Here is a 26,780-nt window from a genome sequence, read left to right as displayed (position 1 = left end):
TTTTTTGAATGGAGGATCTATTCCGATTGGTTTTTGTGATTCAGTGATTGTGCTCATTTCCAAGATTAATAATCCCCAACATCTCAAGAATTTTCGACCAATCAGCTTGTGTAATGTTCTTTATAAACTCGCCTCAAAGGTACTCTCAAACCGACTTAAAGTTTTTCTGCCAGAGGTGATTTCCGAGAATCAAAGTGCTTTCATTCCTGGTCGTCTTATCACGGACAATGCTCTTATTGCTTTCGAAAGTTTACATACGATATGATCTCAGAGAGTGAAGAAGCCTTACTTTGCTCTCAAGATTGATATGATGAAGGCATATGACCGTGTGGAGTGGAATTTTCTTCGTGCATGTCTCTCGTTTGGGTTTCGCTGATTCCTGGATAAGCTCGGTGATGAGGTGTGTTACTTCTACTCGTTATGCTGTTTGGGTTAATGGAGATCTCACAGAACCTGTGTGTTGGGGAACGTCGCATGGGAAACAAAAATTTTCCTACGCGCACGAAGACCTATCATGGTGATGTCCATCTACGAGAGGGGATTTCCGATCTACGTACCCTTGTAGATCGCACAACAGAAGCGTTAGTGAACGCGGTTGATGTAGTGAAACGTCATCACGTCCCTCGATCCGCCCCGCGAACCGTCCCATGAACCGTCCCACGATCCTTCCCACGATCTAGTACCGAACGGACGACACCTCCGCGTTCAGCACACGTACAGCTCGACGATGATCTCGGCCTTCTTGATCCAGCAAGAGAGATGGAGAGGTAGATGAGTTCTCCGGCAGCGTGACGGCGCTCCGGAGGTTGGTGGTGATCTAATCTCAGCAGGGCTCCGCCCGAGCTTCGCAGAAACGCGATCTAGAGGTAAAACCGTGGAGGTATGTGGTCGGGCTGCCTTGAAAAAGTTGTCTCAAATCAGCCCTAAAACCCCACTATATATAGGAGGGAGGGAGGGGAGGAGGCAACCTCAAAACCTAAAGGTTTGGCCGAAATTGGAGGTGGAGGAGTCCTACTCCAATCCTACTTGGAGTAGGATTCCACCTACCCACTTGGGAACTCTTTCCACCTTGTGTTTTTTCCTTCTCAAACCTTATGGGCCTTAGTGGGAACTTATTCCAGCCCACTAGGGGCTGGTTTATCTCTTCCCATAGCCCATGAGACCCCTTGGGGCGTGACACCCCTCCTGATGGTCCCCGGCACCCCTCCCGACACTCCAAGTACACTACCGATGAGCCCGAAACTTTTCCGGTAATGCACGAAAACCTTCCGGTAACCAAATGAGGTCATCCTATATATCAATCTTTGTTTTCGGACCATTCCGGAAACCCCCGTGACGTCCGTGATCTCATCCGGGACTCCGAACAACATTCGGTAACCAACCATATAACTCAAATACGCATAAAACAACGTCGGACCTTAAGTGTGCAGACCCTGCGGGTTCGAGAACTATGTAGACATGACCCGAGAGACTCCTCGGTCAATATCCAATAGCGGGACCTGGATGCCCATATTGGATCCTACATATTCTACGAAGATCTTATCGTTTGAACCTCAGTGCCAAGGATTCATATAATCCCGTATGTCATTCCCTTTGTCCTTCGGTATGTTACTTGCCTGAGATTCGATCGTCAGTATCCGCATACCTATTTCAATCTCGTTTACCGGCAAGTCTCTTTACTCGTTCTGTAATACAAGATCCCGCAACTTACACTAAGTCACATTGCTTGCAAGGCTTGTGTGTGATGTTGTATTACCGAGTGGGCCCCGAGATACCTCTCCGTCATACGGAGTGACAAATCCCAGTCTCGGTCCATACTAACTCAACGAACACCTTCAGAGATACCTGTAGAGCATCTTTATAGTCACCCAGTTACGTTGCGACGTTTGATACACACAAAGCATTCCTCCGGTGTCAGTGAGTTATATGATCTCATGGTCATAGGAACAAATACTTGACACGTAGAAAACAGTAGCAACAAAATGACACGATCAACATGCTACGTCTATTAGTTTGGGTCTAGTCCATCACATGATTCTCCTAATGATGTGATCCCGTTATCAACTGACAACACTTGCCTATGGTCAGGAAACCTTGACCATCTTTTATCAACGAGCTAGTCAACTAGAGGCTTACTAGGGACAGTGTTTTGTCTATGTATCCACACATGCATTGTGTTTCCAATCAATACAATTATAGCATGGATAATAAACGATTATCATGAACAAATAAATATAATAATAACTAATTTATTATTGCCTCTAGGGTATATTTCCAACAGTCTCCCACTTGCACTAGAGTCAATAATCTAGTTCACATCACCATGTGATTCCAACGAATCCAACACCCATATAGTTATGGGGTCTGATTACGTCTTGCTCATGAGAGAGGTTTTAGTCAACAGTTCTGAAACTTTCAGATCCGTGTGTTCTTTACAAATCTTGATGTCATCTTATAGATGCTGCTACTATGTGCTATTCGGAAATACTCCAAATATCTACTCTACTATACGAATCCGTTTCACTACTCATAGTTATTCGGATTAGTGTCAAAGCTTGCATCGACGTAACCCTTTACGACGAAATTTTTAACCACCTCCATAATCGAGGAAAATTCCTTAGTCCATCAGTTACTAAGGATAAATTTTGACCACTGCTAGTGATTCAATCATGGATCACTCTCTGCTAGTGATTCAGTCAAGGCACACATCAGGTGCGGTACCCAGCATGGCATACTTCAGATTCTACGGCCAAGGCATAGAAGACGACCTTCGTCTATTCTCTTTATTCTGCCGGGGTCGGGTTTTGAGTCTTACTCAAATTAACACCTCACAACGCAACCAAGAACTCCTTCTTTGCTGATCTATTTTGAACTCCTTCAAAAAGTTGTCAAGGCATGCATCTTGTTGAAATTTCTATTAAGCGCTTTCGATCTATCTCCATAGATCTTTGATGCTCAACGGTCAAGTAGCGCAATCCAGGTATTCCTTTGAAAACTCCTTTCAAACAACCTTGTATGATTTACAGAAATTCTACATTACTTCTGATTCACAATATGGCAACCACATATAAGTATCAGAAATTCTGTAGTGCTCCCACTCACTTCTTTGGAAATACAAGTTTCTCATAAACCTTGTACAAACCCAAAATCTTTGATCATCTCATCAAAGTGTATATTCCAACTCCGAGATGCTTGCACCAGTCCATTGAAGGATCGTTGGAGCTTGCATACTTGTTAGTATCTTTAGGATCGACAAAACCTTCTGGTTGTATCACATACAATATTTGCTCAAGGAAACCGTCGAGGAAACAATGTTTTGACATCCTATGTGCAATATTTCAAAAATAATGCAACAACTACTAACATAATTCTAACAGACTTTTAGCATCGTTATGAGTGAGAAAGTCTCACCATAGTCAACTGTTTGATCATGTCGGAAACATCTTTGCGACAAGTCGAGCTTTTCTTAATAGTGACTTATCACCATCGTCGTGTGTCTTCCTTTTAAAGATCCATCTTTACTCAATAGTCCTACGACCATCAAGTAGTTCTTCCAAAGTCTACACTTTGTTTTCATACATGGATCCTCTCTCGGATTTCATGTCCTCCAGCCATTTGTCGGAATCCGGGCCCACCATCGCTTCTCCACAGCTCGTAGGTTCATTATTGTTCAACAACATGACCTCCAAGACAGGGTTACCATACCACTCTGTAGTAGTACGCGACCTTGTCGACCTACAAGGTTTGTAGTAACTTGATCCGAAGCTTAATGATCACCATCATCAGCTTCCACTTCAATTGGTGTAGGCGCCACAGGAACAACTTCCTGTGCCCTGCTACACACTAGTCGAAGTGATGGTTCAGTAACCTCATCAAGTTCTATCACCCTCCCACTCAATTATTTCGAGAGAAACCTTTCCTCAAGAAAGAACCCGTTTCTAGAAACAAACACTTTGCTTCCGGATCTAAGATAGGAGATGTATCCAACTGTTTTGGATATCTTATGAAGATGCATTTATCCGCTTTGGGTTCGAGCTTATCAGACTGAAACTTTTTCACATAAACATCGCAGCTCCAAACTTTCAAGAAACGACAACTTAGATTTCTCTAAACCTTAGTCTATACTGTGTCATCTCAACGAAAATACGCGGTGCCCTATTTAAAGTGAATGCGGTTGTCTCTAATGCATAACCCATAAACGATAGTGGTAATTCGATAAGAGACATCATAGTATGCACCATATCAAATAGGGCGTGGCTAAGACGTTCAGACACATCATCACACTATGGTGTTCCAGGTGGCATGAACTGTGAAACAATTTCCACATTGTCTTAACTGCGTACCAAAACTCGTAACTCAGATATTCATCTCTATGATCATATCGTAGACTGTTTATCCTCTTGTCACGACGATCTTCACTCTAAAATAGCTTTGAAATTTTCAACATTTCAGACTTGTGATTCATTAAGTAAATACTCTTGTATCTACTCAAATCGTCATTGAAGTAAGAACATAATGATATCCACTGCGTGCCTCAGCACCCATTGGACTGCATACATCAAAATGTATCACTTCCAACAAGTTACTATCTTGTATCATCTCAATGAAAACAAGGCCTTGTTCATGTGGTATGATTTGCATGTCACTAGTGATTCAAAATCAAGTTAGTATAAAGATCCATCAGCATGGGGCTTCTTCATGCAATTTATACCAACATGACTCAAGCGGCAGTGCCACAAGTAAGTTGTACTATAATCATTACCTCGTATCTTTTTGCACCAATATCATGAACATGTGTAACACTACGATCGAGATTCAATAAACCATTGAAGGTGATTATTCAAGCAAATAGAGTAACCATTATTCTCTTTAAATGAATAATTGTATTGCAATAAACACGATCCAATCATGTTCATGCTTAACGCAAGCACCAAATAACAATTATTTAGATTTAACACCAATCCCGATGGTAGAGGGAGTGTGCGACGTTTGATCATATCAACCTTGGAAACACTTCCAACACGTATCGTCACCTCGCCTTTAGCTAGTCTCCGTTTATGCCGTAGCTTTCATTTCGTGTTACTAATCACTTAGCAACCGAACCGGTGTCCAATACCCTTGTGCTACTAGGAGTACTAGTAAATTACACATCAACATCATGTATATCAAATATACTTCTTTCGACTTTTGCCAGCCTTCTTATCTACCAAGTATCTAGAGTTGCTCCGCCTCAGTGACCGTTCCCCTCATAACAGAAGCACTTAGTCCCGGGCTTGGGTTTAATCTGGGGTCTCTTCATTAGTGCAGCAACTGCTTTGCCGTTTCACGAAGTATCCCTTCTAGCCCTTGCCTTTATCGAAACTTAGTGGTTTTACTAACCATCAACTATTGATGCTCCTTCTTGATTTCTACTTTCGTAGTGTCAAACAACGCGAATCGCTCAAGGATCATTGTATCTATCCTTGATATGTTATAGTTCATCACGAAGCTCTCACAGCTTGGTGGCAGTGACTTTGGAGAACCATCACTATCTTATCTGGAAGATCAACTCCCACTTGATTCAAGCGATTGTCGTACTCAGATAATCTGAGCACACACTCAACGATTGAGATTTTCTCCTTTACTTCGTGGAAAAAGAATCTTGTCGGAGGTCTCATACCTCTTAACAAGGGCACAAGCATGAAATCACAATTTCATCTCTTTAGAACATCTCTTCTGTTTCGTGACGTTTCAAAACGTCTTCGGCGCCTTGCTTCTAAGCCATTAAGTATTTTGCACTGAACTATCGTGTAGTCATCAGAAACATGTATGTCGGATGTTCACAACATCTACAGACGACGCTCGAGGTGCAGCACAGCGAGTGGTGCATTAAGGACATAAGCCTTCTACGCAGCAAAATGGACAATCCTCGGTTTTACAGACTCAATCTGCAAAGTTTGCTACCATAAACTTTCAACTAAATTTTCTCTAGGAACATATAAAAACAGTAGAGCTATAGCGCAAGCTACATCGTAATTCGCAAAGACCATTAGACTATGTTCATGACAATTAGTTCAATTAATCATATTACTTAAGAACTCCCACTCAAAAAGTACATCTCTCTAGTCATTTAAGTGGTACATGATCCAAATCCACTATCTCAAGTCCGATCATCACGTGAGTCGACAATAGTTTCAGTGGTAAGCATCTCTATGCTAATCATATCAACTATACGATTCATGCTCGACCTTTCGGTCTCATGTGTTCCGAGGCCATGTCTGCACATGCTAGGCTCGTCAAGCTTAACCCGAGTGTTCCGCGTGTGCAATTGTTTTACACCCGTTGTATGTGAACGTTGAGTCTATCACATCCGATCATCACGTGGTGTCTCGAAACGAAGAACTGTCGCAACGGTGCACAGTCGGGGAGAACACAACTTCGTCTTGAAATTTTAGTGAGAGATCACCTCATAATGCTACTGTCGTTCTAAGCAAGATAAGGTGCATAAAGGATTAACGTCACATGCAATTCATAAGTGACATGATATGGCCATCATCATGTGCTTCTTGATCTCCATCACCAAAGCACCGGCACGATCTTCTTGTCACCGGCGTCACACCATGATCTCCATCAACGTGTCGCCATCGTGGTTGTCGTGCTACTCATGCTATTACTACTAAAGCTACATCCTAGCAATATAGTAAACACATCTGCAAGCACAAACGTTAGTTTAAAGACAACCCTATGGCTCCTGCCGGTTGCCGTACCATCGACGTGCAAGTCGATATTAACTATTACAACATGATCATCTCATACATCCAATATATCACATCACATCGTTGGCCATATCACATCACAAGCATACCCTGCAAAAACAAGTTAGACGTCCTCTAATTGTTGTTGCATGTTTTACGTGGTGACCATGGGTATCTAGTAGGATCGCATCTTACTTACGCAAACACCACAACGGAGATATATGAATTGTTGTTTAACCTCATCCAAGGACCTCCTTGGTCAAATCCGATTCAACTAAAGTTGGAAAAACCGACACTCGCCGGTCATCTTTGAGCAACGGAGTTACTCGTAGCGATGAAACCAGTCTCTCGTAAGCGTACGAGTAATGTCGGTCCGAGCCGCTTCGATCCAACAATACCGCGGAATGAAGAAAAGACTAAGGAGGGCAGCAAAACGCACATCACCGCCCACAACAACTTTTGTGTTCTACTCGAGATTACATCTACGCATGAACCTAGCTCATGATGCCACTGTTGCGAAACGTCGCATGGGAAACAAAAATTTTCCTACGCGCACGAAGACCTATCATGGTGATGTCCATCTACGAGAGGGGATTTCCGATCTACGTACCCTTGTAGATCGCACAACAGAAGCGTTAGTGAACGCGGTTGATGTAGTGGCACGTCCTCACGTCCCTCGATCCTCCCCGCGAACTGTCCCACGAACCGTCCCGCGATCCGTCCCACGATCTATTGCCGAACGGACGGCACCTCCGCGTTCAGCACACGTACAGCTTGACGATGATCTCGGCCTTCTTGATCCAGCAAGAGAGACGGAGAGGTAGATGAGTTCTCCGGCAGCGTGACGGCGCTCCGGAGGTTGGTGGTGATCTAATCTCAGCAGGGCTCCGCCCGAGCTTCGCAGAAACGCGATCTAGAGGTAAAACCGTGGAGGTATGTGGTCGGGCTGCCTTGAAAAAGTTGTCTCAAATCAGCCCTAAAACCCCACTATATATAGGAGGGAGGGAGGGGAGGAGGCAGCCTCAAAACCTAAAGGTTTGGCCGAAATTGGAGGTGGAGGAGTCCTACTCCAATCCTACTTGGAGTAGGATTCCACCTTCCCACTTGGAAACTCTTTCCACCTTGTGTTTTTTCCTTCTCAAACCTTATGGGCCTTAGTGGGAACTTATTTCAGCCCACTAGGTGCTGGTTTATCTCTTGCCATAGCCCATGAGGCCCCTTGGGGCGTGACACCCCTCCTGATGGTCCCCGGCACCCCTCCCGGCACTCCCAGTACACTAACGATGAGCCCGAAACTTTTCCGGTAATGCATGAAAACCTTCCGGGAACCAAATGAGGTCATCCTATATATCAATATTTGTTTCCGGACCATTCCAGAAACCCCCGTGACGTCCGTGATCTCATCCGAGACTCCGAACAACATTCGGTAACCAACCATATAACTCAAATACGCATAAAACAGTGTCGAACCTTAAGTGTGCAGACCCTGCGGGTTCGAGAACTATGTAGACATGACCCGAGAGACTCCTCGGTCAATATCCAATAGCGGGACCTGGATGCTCATATTGGATCCTACATATTCTACGAAGATCTTATCGTTTGAACCTCAGTGCCAAGGATTCATATAATCCCGTATGTCATTCCCTTTGTCCTTCGGTATGTTACTTGCCTGAGATTCGATCGTCAGTATCCGCATACCTATTTCAATCTCGTTTACCGGCAAGTCTCTTTACTCGTTCTGTAATACAAGATCCCGCAACTTACACTAAGTCACATTGCTTGCAAGGCTTGTGTGTGATGTTGTATTACCGAGTGGGCCCCGAGATACCTCTCCGTCACACGGAGTGACAAATCCCAGTCTCAATCCATACTAGCTCAACGAACACCTTCGGAGATACCTGTAGAGCATCTTTATAGTCACCCAGTTACGTTGCGACGTTTGATACACACAAAGCATTCCTCCGGTGTCAGTGAGTTATATGATCTCATGGTCATAGGAACAAATACTTGACACGCAGAAAACAGTAGCAACAAAATGACACGATCAACATGCTACGTCTATTAGTTTGGGTCTAGTCCATCACATGATTCTCCTAATGATGTGATCCCGTTATCAACTGACAACACTTGTCTATGGTCAGGAAACCTTGACCATCTTTGATCAACGAGCTAGTCAACTAGAGGCTTACTAGGGACAGTGTTTTGTCTATGTATCCACACATGCACTGTGTTTCCAATCAATAAAATTATAGCATGGATAATAAACGATTATCATGAACAAAGAAATATAATAATAACTAATTTATTATTGCCTCTAGGGCATATTTCCAACACTGTGGTGCCAACTCGGGGTATTCGTCAAGGTGATCCAATCAGCCCCTATCTCTTTCTTCTTTGTACTGAGGGACTGTCATGTTTGCTCAAACGACAGGAGAACCAAGGTGTGCTACATGGCATTAAAAATGGTCGACTTGGTTATGCTATTTCCCATTTACTGTTTGCAGATGACAGCATTTTCTTTGCAAGAAGTGATAGGAGGAGTGTGGAAGCTTTGAAGAATACACTTTCTCTTTATTGTCAGGGTTCTGGACAAAAGATTAATTTAGAAAAATCATCTATTTTCTTTGGTAATGGTTGCCCCGAGGTGATCAAGGATGAGGTGAAACATATTCTTGGCGTTTTCAATGAGTCATTACAAGAATCATATCTTGGCATGCCTATTGAGGTGGGGAGAACAACTTCTCTGACTTTCAAATATTTGTATGATCGATGTGGAAGCGTATCAACGGTATGTTTGACCGACCTTTGTCTAGAAAAGGTGTGGAAATTCTTTTAAAATCAGTGATTCAAGCGATTGCTACATACGTTATGAGTTGTTTCCATCTTCCTGTCGGCACTTGCGAGCAAATGAGGAGAATCATTGCTGATTAGTGGTGGGGCTTTGCTGATGGTAAAAGGAAGATGCATTGGCGATCATGGGATTGGTTGACCTGTCCGAAAGCTATGGGTGGTCTTGGGTTTAGGGATATGAATTTGTTTAATCAAGCTATGTTAGGAAAACAGTGTTGGCGGCTACTCACTGACCCAAATTCCCTATGTGCTCGTGTTCTTAAGGGACGATATTTTCCAAATTCAGATTTTTGGGATGCTAAATGCCCACGGTCTGCTTCCTATACTTGGCGGAGTATTCTTCATGGCATGGAACTAGTTAAGAGAGGTGTCCGCTGGGGTGTGGGTAACAGTGCTACCATTAAGATCCAGGAGGATCATTGGATACCTGGTGTTAAATCTCAGTTTTTGCGGTTGTTAGCTCCTCTTTCGGTTGGCTAGAGGGTGAATTCATTATTCGCTGTTGATGGTTGTTCTTGGAACATTCCCCTTGTCCGATCAGTTTTTGAGGAACCAATCGCGGATCAAATTCTTCAAGTTCCCATCAGCCGATTTGGAGATCCTGATTTTGTATCGTGGCCGCACACCCGTTCTGCTACATATTCGGTTCGATCTGCTTATCATCTTGCCAGGATGACAAAGATGGTTGCATCCCGCAATGTTTCGGGCCGGGGTATGTCTTCTAATCTTCGTGGTGATGCTATTTCATGGAACAGATTATGGGCGATCAAGACACCAGGGAAGATGTTGATAACTATTTGGAGGTTTGCTCATGATTGTTTGCCAACCAGAATGCAATTACAACGGCGACATATTCCTGCTTCTAAGGTTTGTGTCCACTGTTCTGTAGATGAGCACGTAGAGCATGCATTGCTTTTTTTGCCCTTATGCACAAGCTGTTTGGAATGCTGTTAAACATTACTTCAATCTGCATCTTGGTCGGAAAGGTTTCACAAGCTGCAAAATATGGATTTTTGATTTTTTGGCTCGTTGTGATGATATTGCTGCGACAGTCCTTGCAGTCACGTGTTGGCATATTTGGGATGCTAGAAACAAACTCTGTGAAGAAAATATTACTCAGCATCCTTCTAGTCTTGCTCTGAAAATTAAAGCTTATGTTGATATGATTGTGGAGCATTTGTTCATTTCCTCCACCAACCATAGGCGTGAACCCTCTACAACAGCATCTTGGGTTCCGCCGCCGGCAGGTAGGGTGATGATAAACGTTGATGCTGCCCTTTTCTCACATGACAGGAGCATGGGAGCAGGTGTGGTGATGCGAGATCATTCTGGTTCTTGCATTACTTGTTATGGTATTGGTGTTCCTAATGTGATACTTCCAGAGCTAGCAGAGGCCATTGCAATTCAGAGAGGTTTGCTATGTGCTTTGGGTGAAGGGTTTCAGGAGGTTATTCTTGGTTCAGATTGTTTGACGGTTATCCAGCGCATCAATTCGCTGAGCCAGGATCGATCTTTATGTGGTCCTGTGATTCAGGATATCAAGCAACTTAGAGGTTCCTTCATGAGTTATTCTATATTTCATGTGCGTAGGGAACAAAATGTTGCTGCACATTTATTGGCTAGATCATGTAATCAGCTAGAATGTCGTGTTTGGCGTGGTGTATCCTCGGAATGCATCCGGGAAACTATATGTATGGACATTATGCCATGATCTATAAAGCTTGTGTGTTATCAAAAAAAACTTGCCGCTAGTTGTGTACTCCCTCCGTCCAATTTTTTTTGTCTTAGCTTTATCTAGAAATGGATGTATCTAAATACTAAAACTTTACTAGATACATTCATATCTAAACAAATCTAAGACAAAATTTTTTGAAACGGAGGGAGTAGAAGTTAATAACGTAGATATCCGGTGACATCAATGGAAGTTTACAGTAGGACTAGTAGTTCCCCGACCCATCAGTTTCAAGAATTCATGGGAAGATTACATCGCATCTTTCACCAACTTAGAAATTCTTCTAGTATGTTTGGTGGCTGAACATCAACAATGGCATTTTTCATATGAGTTTGAATTTGCATCCCAGCTCTTTCCCAACTTACCATTTTTTACTATAAACTTAGTACCTTCTCTATACCCAGTTTGGTAGTATCCTATCGAAAAAGGGTTTCCCGCTTTGTATTACAAAGCAACCAACTCCGAAACATCCAACGGTAGGTGCTGGGGCAGAAACAGCACATGCTCGCCTAAAAGAAACAATAGACAAAGTGTAACAAAAACAAATACCGACAACGACGGATCAACGAAAACGGAGAAGCCTTGTGACCGCTGCGCCCACCGATGAACACCCACCAAACTCCTAGACTCCGAGACCAATCAACACCTTCAAGAAGGGACGCGAAGATGATGACGCTGCTGCTAAGGGTCTCCCCCGGTACGCGGCGAGGGGAAAGGAAGGCTAGCCCCGATGCCCTCCAGGGAGGTTTGGCGGCACCCGCAGGCGCCACTGCGACGGTGTCGACCAGGCCGACAAGGATTTCTCCTGATCCCAACCTCCACCTCAGGCGCATTGGAACCCGCCACCAAACCGACCACCACCCCGCGCCAACACGAACTTGAAGCTTCCCACGCCGTCTCACCACAACAACGCGAGGAGGGGCCTGCACGACAAAGAAGAGGAGCCGGGACTAGGGGGCAACACCACCGTCGGCACGCGGGAGGTCCCAACCTCCACCGTCAATGACAGTAACCGACCGGACGCAATAGCAGGAGCAAACCAGGCCCGTAGCCACAGACCCAGCTGGGACTGCATATGCTCGTAAAGCTCCCACCTTTGCGTTGCAGAAAGCACGCCGTCTGCGACACGGCCCCTAGTCCATGCCGCTCCTCCTCACCTCCGCACAAAAAGCATCAAAGCCGCGGCAACATGACCTGTCCGGCCCGCCGCCAAGTGGAAGCACCACGACCACGCTCACCGCCGGCAACCTCCACCAAGGCGCCGGACCGCCATCTGCCTAGCTGCACCACCGCCGCGCGCCCGCGACGGAGGGGACCAACCGCAATCGCTGAGTGCCCGAAGCCGGACCCCAGCCACCACCCACGCCGCCCGCGGCCCGCGCCGCCTAGGCAGTTCCGCCGTCAAGATACCACCGGAACCTGCCTATGCACGCCCCACCTTGGCCGCCGCCGCGCCACCGGCGGATCTGCAGCAGAGGCCACCAGGGCAGCCACCACGACCCACAGGCAGCCACCCAACGCCTCACCGCCGGCCGCACAGGGGGGCCAAGGCCGCACTTGCAGGGCCAGATCCGGGCCGGATCCACGCCCACGCCACCGCAGGGGAGCCCCCCCACTCGGTGCCACAGCGGGCCGCCAAGCAGCCGCCGCGCCGCGAGCCTACGCCCCACCACCGCGGCGCAGCACCTGCCCTACACCGCCGTCAGGAGCCGCCGCCGACGCGCCGTCGGGCCCCGCGTCCGCCTGACGCCTTTGCCCTAGTCTGGTTGCCCTGCGCCAACCACCACCGAGGGGAAAGGGGAGAAGGCGCCCCGCCGCCAGACATCGCGAGGGGCTTTTGCCCCGGCGGCTGCGGTGGAAGGCAGAGAAGGGTGCGGGAGGGCGGATGTGGCTCCGCCGCCCGGGTCGCACACGGGGGAGCGATGCGGGGGCAAGGGAAAAAAACTTTCAAAGACTATCACTTTCAGTTTGGTAGTATCCTCGTGGGGCCAACAGCAGGATCCCGACCATGCTCAAATCAATGATTTTCTAACCAGCTTAGATTGACCTCCCTAATTATGCAAAAATAGTTTTCATACTTCATCAAGAACCATTTGATAAGTATGCTTACCTCATGTATTAAGTATCTCAATGCATAAAGCTCCACATCAATCATGGATCATTTCCCTTGTGCAAACCTTGCACACAACAATCAAGACATTTCTTAAAAACAATTTATTTAATTTATTATACCGGCGGCATTATTGAATGTTGAAACCCATCACTTACATGTAACAGTTTAGGTAATTAACTTACAAGACACTGATTTAGGGTAAACATACTATGAAGACACGACAGGATTGGCAACATGACCAATGAAGAGCACTACACCGGCGATGTCTTCTCGAATAAGGAAGAGGAAAGGGTGATTAGCAACGAAATCCATCCTTATGGGTAGTGACCGTTCTACAATCACATCGCCGGTTGCTGCTGCTGCCTTAGTTCCTTCTTCGTCTACTTCAACAAACGTTTTGTGGAAAACAGATGAGATGTATAGGCCCTTGGGAGAATTCACCATCTCCGAAAGATTGGCCTCCAAACTGAATGGCAGCTGAAGACCCAAAGTTTCGAGTAATTTGTTTGCTTCAAATCCAAAAGATGTCTTGAACTTTGGGAGCATGAACTGTCCGACTTCAACCTCCTTCGTTGGGATACGGTTCTCCAAAAAATCTGGTTCAGTGCTCAACTTTTGTGCCAATCTTGAGAGACCGTCATGTGCTTCAGGAAGAAGAATGTACATGGAGAACTGCCTGTTGTCCCCACCATGTTGGTATGGAAGCTTAAGTACCTTCAAGCCATCCGAAGATGAAAGGTACTGCTTATTTGTACTAGACATGAATGGTGTTTGAACAGTGCTCCCATTAAGAAGGTGGAAATCGTCATACTTTGTCTTAGATTCATCAAACTTCTTGGTCCAAAGTCCTTTGAAGTAAAGTGCATTACCAAGAACTAGTCTAGTTGTATTGTCAATAGACCCCGCGGGGAGAATCTCTTCGATGAGACCTGCGGTGACATTCTTTACCCAGGAATTCACTTGACTAGCAGCTTCAGGAGCCTGGACCATGGCAAAATATATTAGCACTTAGCAAAACTAACGAAACCAGAATACATAAGTGAGTTGCGAAAGTCCAAGTCTGCTCCGAGGCTCATCTGCTCCCGGTGACAAAAAAGTAAAAACAAATACTAAAAAAATTCAAAACTCTCCATTTTTTTTGTGGTAGATATTTTGATGCGTGACGTCCACTCGAAATTTCAACTTATTTGGAGCTCTCGGCAAAAAAGACAAATCGGGTCAGAAAACTCACGAAGAGTAAACCTTTTTTACAGACCCGATTTGTCTTTTTTGCTGAGAGCTTCTCAGATATCCAAATAAGTTGAAATTTGAAGCATTCCTCACACATCAAATTTCTACCACACAAAATTGGATTTTTTTTGAAATTTTCTAAAATTTGATTTGATTTTTTTCGTGAAGATGAGACCGAGAGCAGAAACGCTGCTCTCAGTGAGTTGCAGTTTTGAGAATGATAAAAGTAAAGAATTATAATATTGTGTGATAAAATAGGTCTAAAGGTAGATTTTTTTTTTATACACGCGACTGTTGGTATAAAGACCATTCACACAAACATATTTGTTTAACTGGTGATGGCAACATCTACAAGCACCCCCCCTAATACGGATACTAATCTTTCCACTATTATAGCCATTAGTTTATTATTTGTATACGCTTTCGTACAAGACCAGAATCCCATGATGTCAATGAAAACCATATTAGGAATGACACAACTTCTCATCATGAGAGATCATGAAATGCACCCTACTTCAAAACGGGTAGAACATTTAAACGCACTCACAAATTTGGAATGCCCTAGGCATTCATAATGACTTGATACGCACCTCGGCGCAAAACTTCTATTATATACTAAATTAGAAGCACAATTCAACTGAAAAAGAGAGATCTTTTTGTGAGTAGATATTCCAGAATGGTCCGATTATTGACTTAGTTGATCCTTTGATTATTAATGGATCACAAATTTTAGACATTTATAAATCTGTAACTAAACATACCATGTTCATTAGAACCCTATAGGTATACCTATAAAAAGATGACTGTTGTTTGATCTTTATATTTCGATCTAAAATATCATGATCTTAGATCTTCATAATGGCCCCTAAACAGATCATTACAGATAATCATACCTTCCTAATTGAACCTAAATAGATCAAGATGGCTATATCTTGGGTAAAAACATTGACATATCTGTCTTTGCATCCTTGGTTGGTGAAATTAAGCATTTGAGGTCTCTTCGTACGACTTGTATTGCTCATGTTTATCGTGGCCAGAATTTTGGTAGTGATATTTTAACTATGTTTGCTAGATTTTAGAATAGCACAGCTTCCTTCTTGGGATCAGCTGGTCCCCCAGAGGCAGTTGATTTGTGTAAGACAGACAGTAATTTGGACGCTCCTTGAGTAATACTAGTTCTTACCAGCAAAACAAAGAGATCAAGATCGTTATATCTTCATAACTTTATCCAACCAAATATTGTTAGAAACATTTGCACGAAATTATACAGTGAATCACAAGTCTAGAATCCTCTATTCTTAAACAGCTACAACCCATTAGTTAATTTTTTTTCTCCATGCAACAATGCCACATCATCAAGTCATGCATGAAGTCATAAGTTACTTTTTTCATTAACCTCTTGATGCAAAGCATACCACCTCATGCATTATTTTTTCACAGGAAATTAAATCACGTAAGGAAGTTTTATATTTTTTTGCATTAATTTTAGTTTTCTACCATGTATTTATTTTTTTTAACAAGGTTCCACCACAATGCGCGGGGGCATAGTCTAGTATGGTTAAAAGATTTTGGGATTGCCAATGGATATATATCCATCTCTCTCCATTGGATCAGCATTACTAACTAGCACTTCCAGAATAACAATGGCATGCCGCCATCCAAAAATTAGATTTCATGATGAAATTTTGCAAAATCTTAGAACTTTTCTCAATGTTACCCGAGCTCGATCGTTTCAGATCGGGCTGAGAAAATCCCACGTCCCACTACGAACTACTACTTTTTATTTGCCGGAACACTACGAACTACTACCTCCAAAGTAACAATGGCATGCCGCCACGTAAAAGCAAAAGTAAATAAATATGCTACTAGGGTAGCAAAAATAATTCACTCATGAAGAACCCTGCTGTCGTGTCAAGAACTAGCAGGAACGGGATTACCTTAGTCTTGAAGTCCACGGACTGGACCTCAGATTTGTAGTTGCACACGGCGAGCTCCTGGAAGGATGGCTTGAGCGAGAGCGACGCGTCGACGAAAACACCGTTGGCGAAGGCGATGCGCGGGCCGGAGTTGATGGACGCGTCGGCGAGCACGAACTGCACCACCTGCTCGGCAAGTGATTGGAGTGCCTCGGCCTCTCCTGCACCACCGCCCCCGAGTACAGCTACGAGCTGGTCGCGGGTGGCACCCCTTGCGCCGGCAGCAACGAGGCTGAGCGCGACGTGGAGCGAGACCGGGGAGAAAGCAACGTTGGTGGCAGCAGACTCGGGGTCGGAGGAGATGGCGGAGGCGAGGCGGAGGCCGAATCGGGTTTGGTGCGCGATGGAGAGGCGGAGGTCGGTGGTGAGGGTGGTTGCCATGGCGGTGGTTGTGGTTCGTCTGACTTTTTGCTTAGATTTGAGAGAATGAATGGGAAGTACATTGTGCATGGGTGTTGGGTGGATATTTAACAGGTGCATTTAGGCCAAAAGACAGCGTACAAGCAATTTGTGAAGGATATGTATCTCACAACAAAGGTACATAAAAGTGGCTTTTAGGTGTCCTTTAATTAGTCACCGTCGCGTCACTTGGTTCTAGGAAGAAATCGATCATACTCTAAAACATTGGAGTATGATCAGACCAGAAGCTAAGCTGGGGAGTATATATCTGGGAGAGCCATCAGCTTCTGGTCTGATCTATCCACACGTCTGAATTCTCTAAAACATTGGAGTTATGTGGAGATTAATAGAAGTCTCATGACCTTTTAGGTGTTCATTTTGGAGGTATGGAGTTTTCTTAAGTTCACATGATTGATGAGTAGTACTTAATTCCAAGCTTGGGATTACGATGCCAATGTGTAAAGTTTAACCAGTATGCAAGATTTGCACGATATTGCGTGACAGAACGTAAGTGGATTTGCATTACTGCCGTGGGATGTGGGCTTATCTTAGCTTGTGGTCAAATTAATGTCATCCCTCCAATGAATTAATTCAAACAACCTTTATATAATATATCAAAAAATAAAAGCATTATATGGTTCACCTCCACCACATCGGTGGTCTGCATGGTGAGTTTCAAAATTACCCAAGAGCTAATCGTATCTGAGCCACCACTGGTATTCAAACAGTTGGACCACAACAAACAGGGGCAATGTGTTCACCAAGAGCAACTCTAGCGGTGTGGCTACATCGGCTTGACCACCATAATAACCAATCGCATGATGATTTTGGTCGAAAGCAGGTCTAGTAGAATCGGCATCCGCATTTCATCGCCCCATTTTATTTGCCTTCATATTTTGGACGTTGAGGAAGGCAATATAGCGCTCCCTGCATCCACCAAAATCTTGGTGCCAGGGACATTCTAGGGTGTGCACCCCCTTCCACCGCCGCCCACACTCCCATGACATCCTCCTTTGCTATGACTTCCACCCCTCCCCTGCAATCCATTGTGTCGTCCCCGGACCTACCACACTTCATCACAGCCACGTGATTGCTTCTCATTGTCCGACTGACTACTGCCTTATCTCTATGCCAATCCACCCTTTCCCGATATGTAGACACTAGTGAAAAACATGGCATCAATCCAGGTTCCAAAGAGCCTATAGTTCCAGTTCTACAACCAGGACAAAACGATCGGAACTAATGCCCAATACTTTTAGTCCCGGTTTGGTTACGAAACAGGACTAAAGGAGATCCACGTGGCCACCGTGGGACGCCTGACAGGAGGACCTTTAGTCCCGATTTGTAACAACGACCGGGACTAAAATGCAGCCACGCCTCAGCGGCTGCTAGGCTCTGGGATTTTTCATATTGTGTTTCCCCCTTTTATTTCTGTGTTTACCATTTTATTTCATGCTTTTCATTCAACTCGACGCTAGATACTACATATAGCAATGAAGAAACCATTACACAACAACGTCATGATCAATGTATAATAAGAACCATCAATATCACTTGAAAGTTGTTCAACTTAAGAAACAAATAACATCAATGTATCACATTCATCTTAACATACTAATTAATTAACTAACTGTTCTTCAACTGATAGTCCTAAACATGGTCAACAACAACCATCATCTGATAGACCTTGCGGTTGCTCTTCCTTATAATGATTACCACAAGGGCATCCTGTTGGGGAACGTCGCATGGGAAACAAAAATTTTCCTACGCGCACGAAGACCTATCATGGTGATGTCCATCTACGAGAGGGGATGAGTGATCTACGTACCCTTGTAGACCGTACAGCAGAAGCGTTAGTGAACGCGGTTGATGTAGTGGAACGTCCTCACGTCCCTCGATCCGCCCCGCGAACTATCCCGCGATCAGTCCCACGATCTAGTGCCGAACGGACGACACCTCCGCGTTCAGCACACGTACAGCTCGACGATGATCTCGGCCTTCTTGATCCAGCAAGAGAGACGGAGAGGTAGAAGAGTTCTCCGGCAGCGCGACGGCGCTCCGGGAGTTGGTGATGACCTTGTCTCAGCAGGGCTCCGCCCGAGCTCCGCAGAAACGCGATCTAGAGGAAAAACCGTGGAGGTATGTGGTCGGGCTGCCGTGGAAAAGTCGTCTCAAATCAGCCCTAAAACCTCCGTATATATAGGTGGGAGAGGGGGGGCCTTGCCTTGGGGCTCAAGGAGCCCCAAGGGGTCGGCCGAGCCAAAGGGGGAAGGTCTCCCCCCCCCCAAACCGAGTTCTACTTGGTTTGGTGGGTGGAGTCCTTCTTTCCTTTCCCACCTCCTCTTTTTTTTTCTCTTTGATTTTCTTCCTATGGCGCATAGGGCCTTCTTGGGCTGTCCCACCAGCCCACTAAGGGCTGGTGTGCCACCCCCAAGGCCTATGGGCTTCCCCGGGGTGGGTTGCCCCCCCCCCCCCCCCGGGTGAACTCCCGGAACCCATTCGTCATTCCCGGTAACTCCGAAAACCTTCCGGTAATCAAATGAGGTCATCCTATATATCAATCTTCGTTTCCGGACCATTCCGGAAACCCTCGTGACGTCCGTGATCTCATCCGGGACTCCGAACAACATTCTATAACCAACCATATAACTCAAATACGCATAAAACAACGTCGAACCTTAAGTGTGCAGACCCTACGGGTTCGAGAACAATGTAGACATGACCCGAGAGACTCCTCGGTCAATATCCAATAGCGGGACCTGGATGCCCATATTGGATCCTACATATTCTACGAAGATCTTATCGTTTGAACCTCAGTGCCAAGGATTCATATAATCCCGTATGTCATTCCCTTTGTCCTTCGGTATGTTACTTGCCCGAGATTCGATCGTCAGTATCCGCATACCTATTTCAATCTCGTTTACCGGCAAGTCTCTTTACTCGTTCCGTAATACAAGATCGCGCAACTTACACTAAGTCACATTGCTTGCAAGGCTTGTGTGTGATGTTGTATTACCGAGTGGGCCCCGAGATACCTCTCCGTCACACGGAGTGACAAATCCCAGTCTCGATCCATACTAACTCAACTAACACCTTCAGAGATACCTGTAGAGCATCTTTATAGTCACCCAGTTACGTTGCGACGTTTGATACACACAAAGCATTCCTCCGGTGTCAGTGAGTTATATGATCTCATGGTCATAGGAACAAATACTTGACACGCAGAAAACAGTAGCAACAAAATGACACGATCAAGATGCTACGTCTATTAGTTTGGGTCTAGTCCATCACATGATTCTCCTAATGATGTGATCCCGTTATCAAGTAACAACACTTGCCTATCGCCAGGAAACCTTGGTCATCTTTGATCAACGAGCTAGTCAACTAGAGGCTTACTAGGGACAGTGTTTTGTCTATGTATCCACACAAGTATTGTGTTTCCAATCAATACAATTATAGCATGGATAATAAACGATTATCATGAACAAAGAAATATAAGAATAACTAATTTATTATTGCCTCTAGGGCATATTTCCAACAGTCTCCCACTTGCACTAGAGTCAATAATCTAGTTCACATCACCATGTGATTCTAACGAATCCAACACCCATACAGTTATGGGGTCTGATCACGTCTTACTCGTGAGAGAGGTTTTAGTCAACGGTTCTTAAACTTTCAGATCCGTGCGTTCTTTACAAATCTTTATGTCATCTTATAGATGCTGCTACTACGTGCCATTCGGAAATACTCCAAATATCTACTCTACTATACGAATCCGTTTCACTACTCATAGTTATTCGAATTAGTGTCAAAGCTTGCATCGACGTAACCCTTTACGACGAACTCTTTAACCACCTCCATAATCGAGAAAGATTCCTTAGTCTATTTAGTTACTAAGGATAACTTTGACCGCTGATCATTGATTCAATCCTGGATCACTCTGTGTACCTCTTAACAGACTTGCTTCAAGGCACACATCAGGTGCGGTACTCAGCATGGCATACTTTAGAGTCTACGGCTAAGGCATAGAAGACGACCTTCGTCTATTCTCTTTATTCTGCCGTGGTCGGGTTTTGAGTCTTACTCAAATTCACACCTTACAACATAATCAAGAACTCCTTCTTTGCTGGTCTATTTCGAATTCCTTCAAAAACTTGTCAAGGCATGCATCTTGTTGAAACTTCTATTAAGCATTTTCGATCTATCTTCATAGATCTTTGATGCTCAACGTTCAAGTAGCGCAATCCAGGTATTCCTTTGAAAACTCCTTTCAAACAACCTTGTATGCTTTACAGAAATTCTACATTACTTCTGATCCACAATATGTCAACCACATATACTTATCAGAAATTCTATAGTGCTCCCACTCACTTCTTTGGAAATACAAGTTTCTCATAAACCTTGTACAAACCCAAAATCTTTGATCACCTCATCAAAGTGTATATTCCAACTCCGAGATGCTTGCACCAGTCCATTGAAGGATCACTGGAGCTTGCATACTTGTTAGTATCTTTAGGATCGACAAAACCTTCTGGTTGTATCACATACAATGTTTGCTCAAGGAAACCGTTGAGGAAACAATGTTTTGACATCCTATGTGCAATATTTCATAAATAATGCAGCAACTACTAACATAATTCCAACAGACTTTTAGCATCGCTACGAGTGAGAAAGTCTCATCATAGTCAACTGTTTGATCTTGTCAGAAACATCTTTGCGACAAGTCGAGCTTTTCTTAATAGTGACTTATCACCGTCGTCGTCTGTCTTCCTTACAAAGATCCATCTTTACTCAATAGTGTTACTACCATCAAGTAGTTCCTCCAAAGTCTACACTTTGTTTTATATATGGATCCTCTCTCCCTCAAGCCATTTGTCGGAATCCGGGCCCACCATTGCTTCTCCATAACTCGTAGGTTCACTGTTTCTCAACAACATGACCTCCAAGGCAGGGTTACCGTACCACTGTGCAGTAGTACGTGACCTTGTCAACCTACGAGGTTTGTAGTAACTTGATCCGATGCTCGATGATCACCATCATCAGCTTTCACTTCAATTGGTGTAGGCGCCACAGGAACAACTTCCTGCGCACTGCTACACACTGGTTCAAGTGATGGTTCAATAACCTCATCAAGTTCCACAACCCTCCCACTCAATTCTTTCGAGAGAAACCTTTCCTCGAGAAAGGATCCGTTTCTAGAAACAAACACTTTGCTTTCAGATCTGAGATAGCAGATGTACCCAACTGTTTTGGATATCCTATGAAGATGCATTTATCCGCTTTGGGTTCGAGCTTATCAGACTGAAACTTTTTCACATAAGTGTCGAAGCCCCAAACTTTCAAGAAACGACAGTTTAGATTTCTCTAAACCTCAGTCTATATTGTGTCATCTCAACGGAAATATGCGGTGCCCTATTTAAAGTGAATGCGGTTGTCTCTAATGCATTACCCATAAACGATAGTGGTAATTCGATAAGAGACATAATAGCATGCACCATACCAAATAGTGCGTGGCTATGACGTTCAGACACATCATCACACTATGATGTCCCAGGTGGCATGAACTGCGAAACAATTTCCACATTGTCTTAACTGCGTACCAAAACTCGTAACTCAGATATTCATTCCTATGATCATATCCTAGACAGTTTATCCTCTTGTTACGACGAACTTCACTCCTGAAACAGAATTGAACTTTTTAATATTCCAGACTTGTGATTCGTTAAGTAAATACTCTTGTATCTACTCAAATCATCATTGAAGTAAGAACATAATGACATCCATTGCGTGCCTCAGCACCCATTGGACTGCATACATCAAAATGTATCACTTCCAACAAGTTACTATCTTATTTCATCTCAATGAAAACAAGGCCTTGCTCATGTGGTATGATTTGCATGTCACTAGTGATTCAAAATCAAGTGAGTATAAAGATCCATCAGCATGGAGCCTCTTCATGCAATTTATACCAACATGACTCAAGCGGCAGTGCCACAAGTAAGTGGTACTAACATCATTACCTCGTATCTTTTGGCACCAATATCATGAACATGTGTAACACTACAATCGAGATTCAATAAACCATTGAAGGTGATTATTCAAGCAAATAGAGTAACCATTATTCTCTTTAAATGAATAATCGTATTGCAACAAACACGATCCAATCATGTTCATGCTCAACGCAAACACCAAATAACAATTATTTGGGTTTCACCACCAATCCCGATGATAGAGGGAGCGTGCGACGTTTGATCATATCAACCTTGGAAACACTTCCAACACGTATCGTCACCTCGCCTTTAACTAGTCTTCGTTTATGTCGTAGCTTTCATTTCGTGTTACTAATCACTTAGCAACCGAACCGGTATCCAATACCCTCGTGCTACTAGGAGTACTAGTAAAGTACACATCAACATCATGTATATCAAATATACTTCTTTCGACTTTTCCCAGCCTTCTTATCTACCAAGTATCTAGAGTTGCTCCGCCTCAGTGACTGTTCCCCTCATTACAGAAGCACTTAGTCTCGGGTTTGGGTTTAATCTTGGGTCTCTTCATTAGTGCAGCAATTGTTTTGCCGTTTCACGAAGTATCCCTTCTAGCCCTTGCCTTTCTTGAAACTTAGTGGTTTTACTAACCATCAACTATTGATGCTCCTTCTTGATTTCTACTTTCGCAGTGTCAAACATCGCGAATTGCTCAAGGATCATTGTATCTATCCTTGATATGTTATAGTTCATCACGAAGCTCTCATAGCTTGGTGGCAGTGACTTTGGAGAACCATCACTATCTCATCTGGAAGATTAACTCCCACTTGATTCAAGCGATTGTCGTACTCAGACAATCTGAGCACACGCTCAACGATTGAGTTTTTGTCCTTTACTTTGTGGACAAAGAATCTTGTCGGAGGTCTCGTACCTCTTAACAAGGTCACAAGCATGAAATCACAATTTCATCTCTTTAGAACATCACTTATGTTCCGTGACGTTTCAAAATGTCTTCGGCACCTTGCTTCTAAGCCATTAAGTATTTTGCACTAAACTATCGTGTAGTCATCAGAAACGTGTATGTTGGATGTTCACAGCATCTACAGATGACGCTCGAGGTGCAGCACACCGAGTGGTGCATTAAGGACATAAGCCTTCTGCGCAGCAACGAGGACAATCCTCTGCAAAGTTTGCTACTATCAACTTTCAACTAAATTTTCTCTAGGAACATATAAAAACAGTAGAGCTATAGCGCAAGCTACATCGTAATTCGCAAAGACCATTAGACTATGTTCATGACAATTAGTTCAGTTAATCATATTACTTAAGAACTCTCACTCAAAAAGTACATCTCTCTAGTCATTTGAGTGGTACATGATCCAAATCCACTATCTCAAGTCCGATCATCACGTGAGTCGAGAATAGTTTCAGTGGTAAGCATCTCTATGCTAATCATATCAACTATACGATTCATGCTCGACCTTTCGGTATCATGTGTTCCGAGGCCATGTCTGCACATGCTAGGCTCGTCAAGCTTAACCCGAGTGTTCCGCGTGTGCAACTGTTTTGCACCCGTTGTATGTGAACGTTGAGTCTATCACACCCGATCATCACATGGTGTCTCGAAACGAAGAACTGTCGCAACGGTGCACAGTCGGGGAGAACACAATTTCGTCTTGAAATTTTAGTGAGAGATCACCTCATAATGCTACCGTCGTTCTAAGCAAGATAAGGTGCATAAAGGATTAACATCACATGCAATTCATAAGTGACATGATATGGCCATCATCATGTGCTTCTTGATCTCCATCACCAAAGCACCGGCACGATCTTCTTGTCACCAGCGTCACACCATGATCTCCATCATCATGATCTCCATCAACATGTCGCCATCGGGGTTGTCGTGCTACTCATGCTATTACTACTAAAGCTACATCCTAGCAATATAGTAAACGCATCTGCAAGCACAAATGTTAGTTTAAAGACAACCCTATGGCTCCTGCCGGTTGCCGTACCATCGACGTGCAAGTCGATATTAACTATTACAACATGATCATCTCATACATCCAATATATCACATCACATCGTTGGCCATATCACATCACAAGCATACCCTGCAAAAACAAGTTAGACGTCCTCTAATTGTTGTTGCATGTTTTACGTGGTGACCATGGGTATCTAGTAGGATCGCATCTTACTTACGCAAACACCACAACGGAGATATATGAGTTGCTATTTAACCTCATCCAAGGACCTCCTCGGTCAAATCCGATTCAACTAAAGTTGGAGAAACTGACACTTGCCAGTCATCTTTGAGCAACGGGGTTACTCGTAGCGATGAAACCAGTCTCTCGTAAGCGTACGAGTAATGTCGGTCCAAGCCGCTTCAATCCAACAATACCGCGGAATCAAGAAAAGACTAAGGAGGGCAGCAAAACGCACATCACCGCCCACAAAAACTTTTGTGTTCTACTCGAGAAGACATCTACGCATGAACCTAGCTCATGATGCCACTGTTGGGGAACATCGCATGGGAAACAAAAAATTTCCTACGCGCACGAAGACCTATTATGGTGATGTTCATCTACGAGAGGGGATGAGTGATCTACGTACCCTTGTAGACCGTACAGCAGAAGCGTTAGTGAACGCGGTTGATGTAGTGGAACGTCCTCACGTCCCTCGATCCGCCCCGCGAACTATCCCGCGATCAGTCCCACGATCTAGTGCCGAACGGACGACACCTCCGCGTTCAGCACACGTACAGCTCGACGATGATCTCGGCCTTCTTGATCCAGCAAGAGAGACGGAGAGGTAGAAAACTTCTCCGGCAGCGTGACGGCGCTCCAGAGGTTGGTGATGACCTTGTCTCAGAAGGGCTCCACCCGAGCTCCGCAGAAACGCGATCTAGAGGAAAAACCGTGGAGGTATGTGGTCGGGCTGTCGTGGAAAAGTCGTCTCAAATCAGCCCTAAAACCTCTGTATATATAGGTGGGAGAGGGGGGGCCTTGCCTTGGGGCTCAAGGAGCCCCAAGGGGGTCGGCCGAGCCAAAGGGGGAAGGTCTCCCCCCCCAAACCGAGTCCTACTTGGTTTGGTGGGTGGAGTCCTTCTTTCCTTTCCCACCTCCTCCTTTTTTTCTTTTCTCTTTGATTTTCTTCCTATGGCGCATAGGGCCTTCTTGGGCTGTCCCACCAGCCCACTAAGGGCTGGTGTGCCACCCCCAAGGCCTATGGGCTTCCCCGGGGTGGGTTGCCCCCCCCCCCCGGTTAACTCCCGGAACCCATTCGTCATTCCCGGTACATTCCCGGTAACTCCGAAAACCTTCCGGTAATCAAATGAGGTCATCCTATATATCAATCTTCGTTTCCGGACCATTCCGGAAACCCTCGTGACGTCCGTGATCTCATCCGGGACTCCGAACAACATTCGGTAACCAACCATATAACTCAAATACGCATAAAACAACGTCGAACCTTAAGTATGCAGATCCTGCGGGTTCGAGAACTATGTAGACATGACCCGAGAGACTCCTCGGTCGATATCCAATAGCGGGACCTGGATGCCCATATTGGATCCTACATATTCTACGAAGATCTTATCGTTTGAACCTCAGTGCCAAGGATTCATATAATCCCGTATGTCATTCCCTTTGTCCTTCGGTATGTTACTTGCCCGAGATTCGATCGTCAGTATCCGCATACCTATTTCAATCTCGTTTACCGGCAAGTCTCCTTACTCGTTCCGTAATAAAAGATCCCGCA

At 44.6% G+C, this 26,780-nt stretch overlaps 1 protein-coding gene across 1 annotated transcript; it reads right to left on the bottom strand.

Annotated features, from left to right (window-relative positions):
• Positions 1-13,515: 13,515 nt before the first annotated feature.
• Positions 13,516-17,087, bottom strand: LOC123452970 (serpin-Z7). Its single transcript, XM_045129720.1, has 2 exons — positions 16,597-17,087; positions 13,516-14,410 (listed from the first exon to the last, which is right to left on the bottom strand). Exons 1-2 carry the CDS (start codon positions 17,083-17,085, stop codon positions 13,637-13,639), a joined length of 1,263 nt encoding a protein of 420 aa, XP_044985655.1. The 5' UTR covers positions 17,086-17,087; the 3' UTR covers positions 13,516-13,636.
• Between the last annotated feature and the right edge of the window lie 9,693 nt (positions 17,088-26,780).

This window comes from Hordeum vulgare, chromosome 5H (genome assembly GCF_904849725.1).
Source record: "Hordeum vulgare subsp. vulgare chromosome 5H, MorexV3_pseudomolecules_assembly, whole genome shotgun sequence".
Taxonomy (NCBI): domain Eukaryota; kingdom Viridiplantae; phylum Streptophyta; class Magnoliopsida; order Poales; family Poaceae; genus Hordeum; species Hordeum vulgare.
The sequence above is the reverse complement of the archived record's forward strand: the minus strand, read 5'-3'. Positions and strand labels throughout refer to the sequence as shown.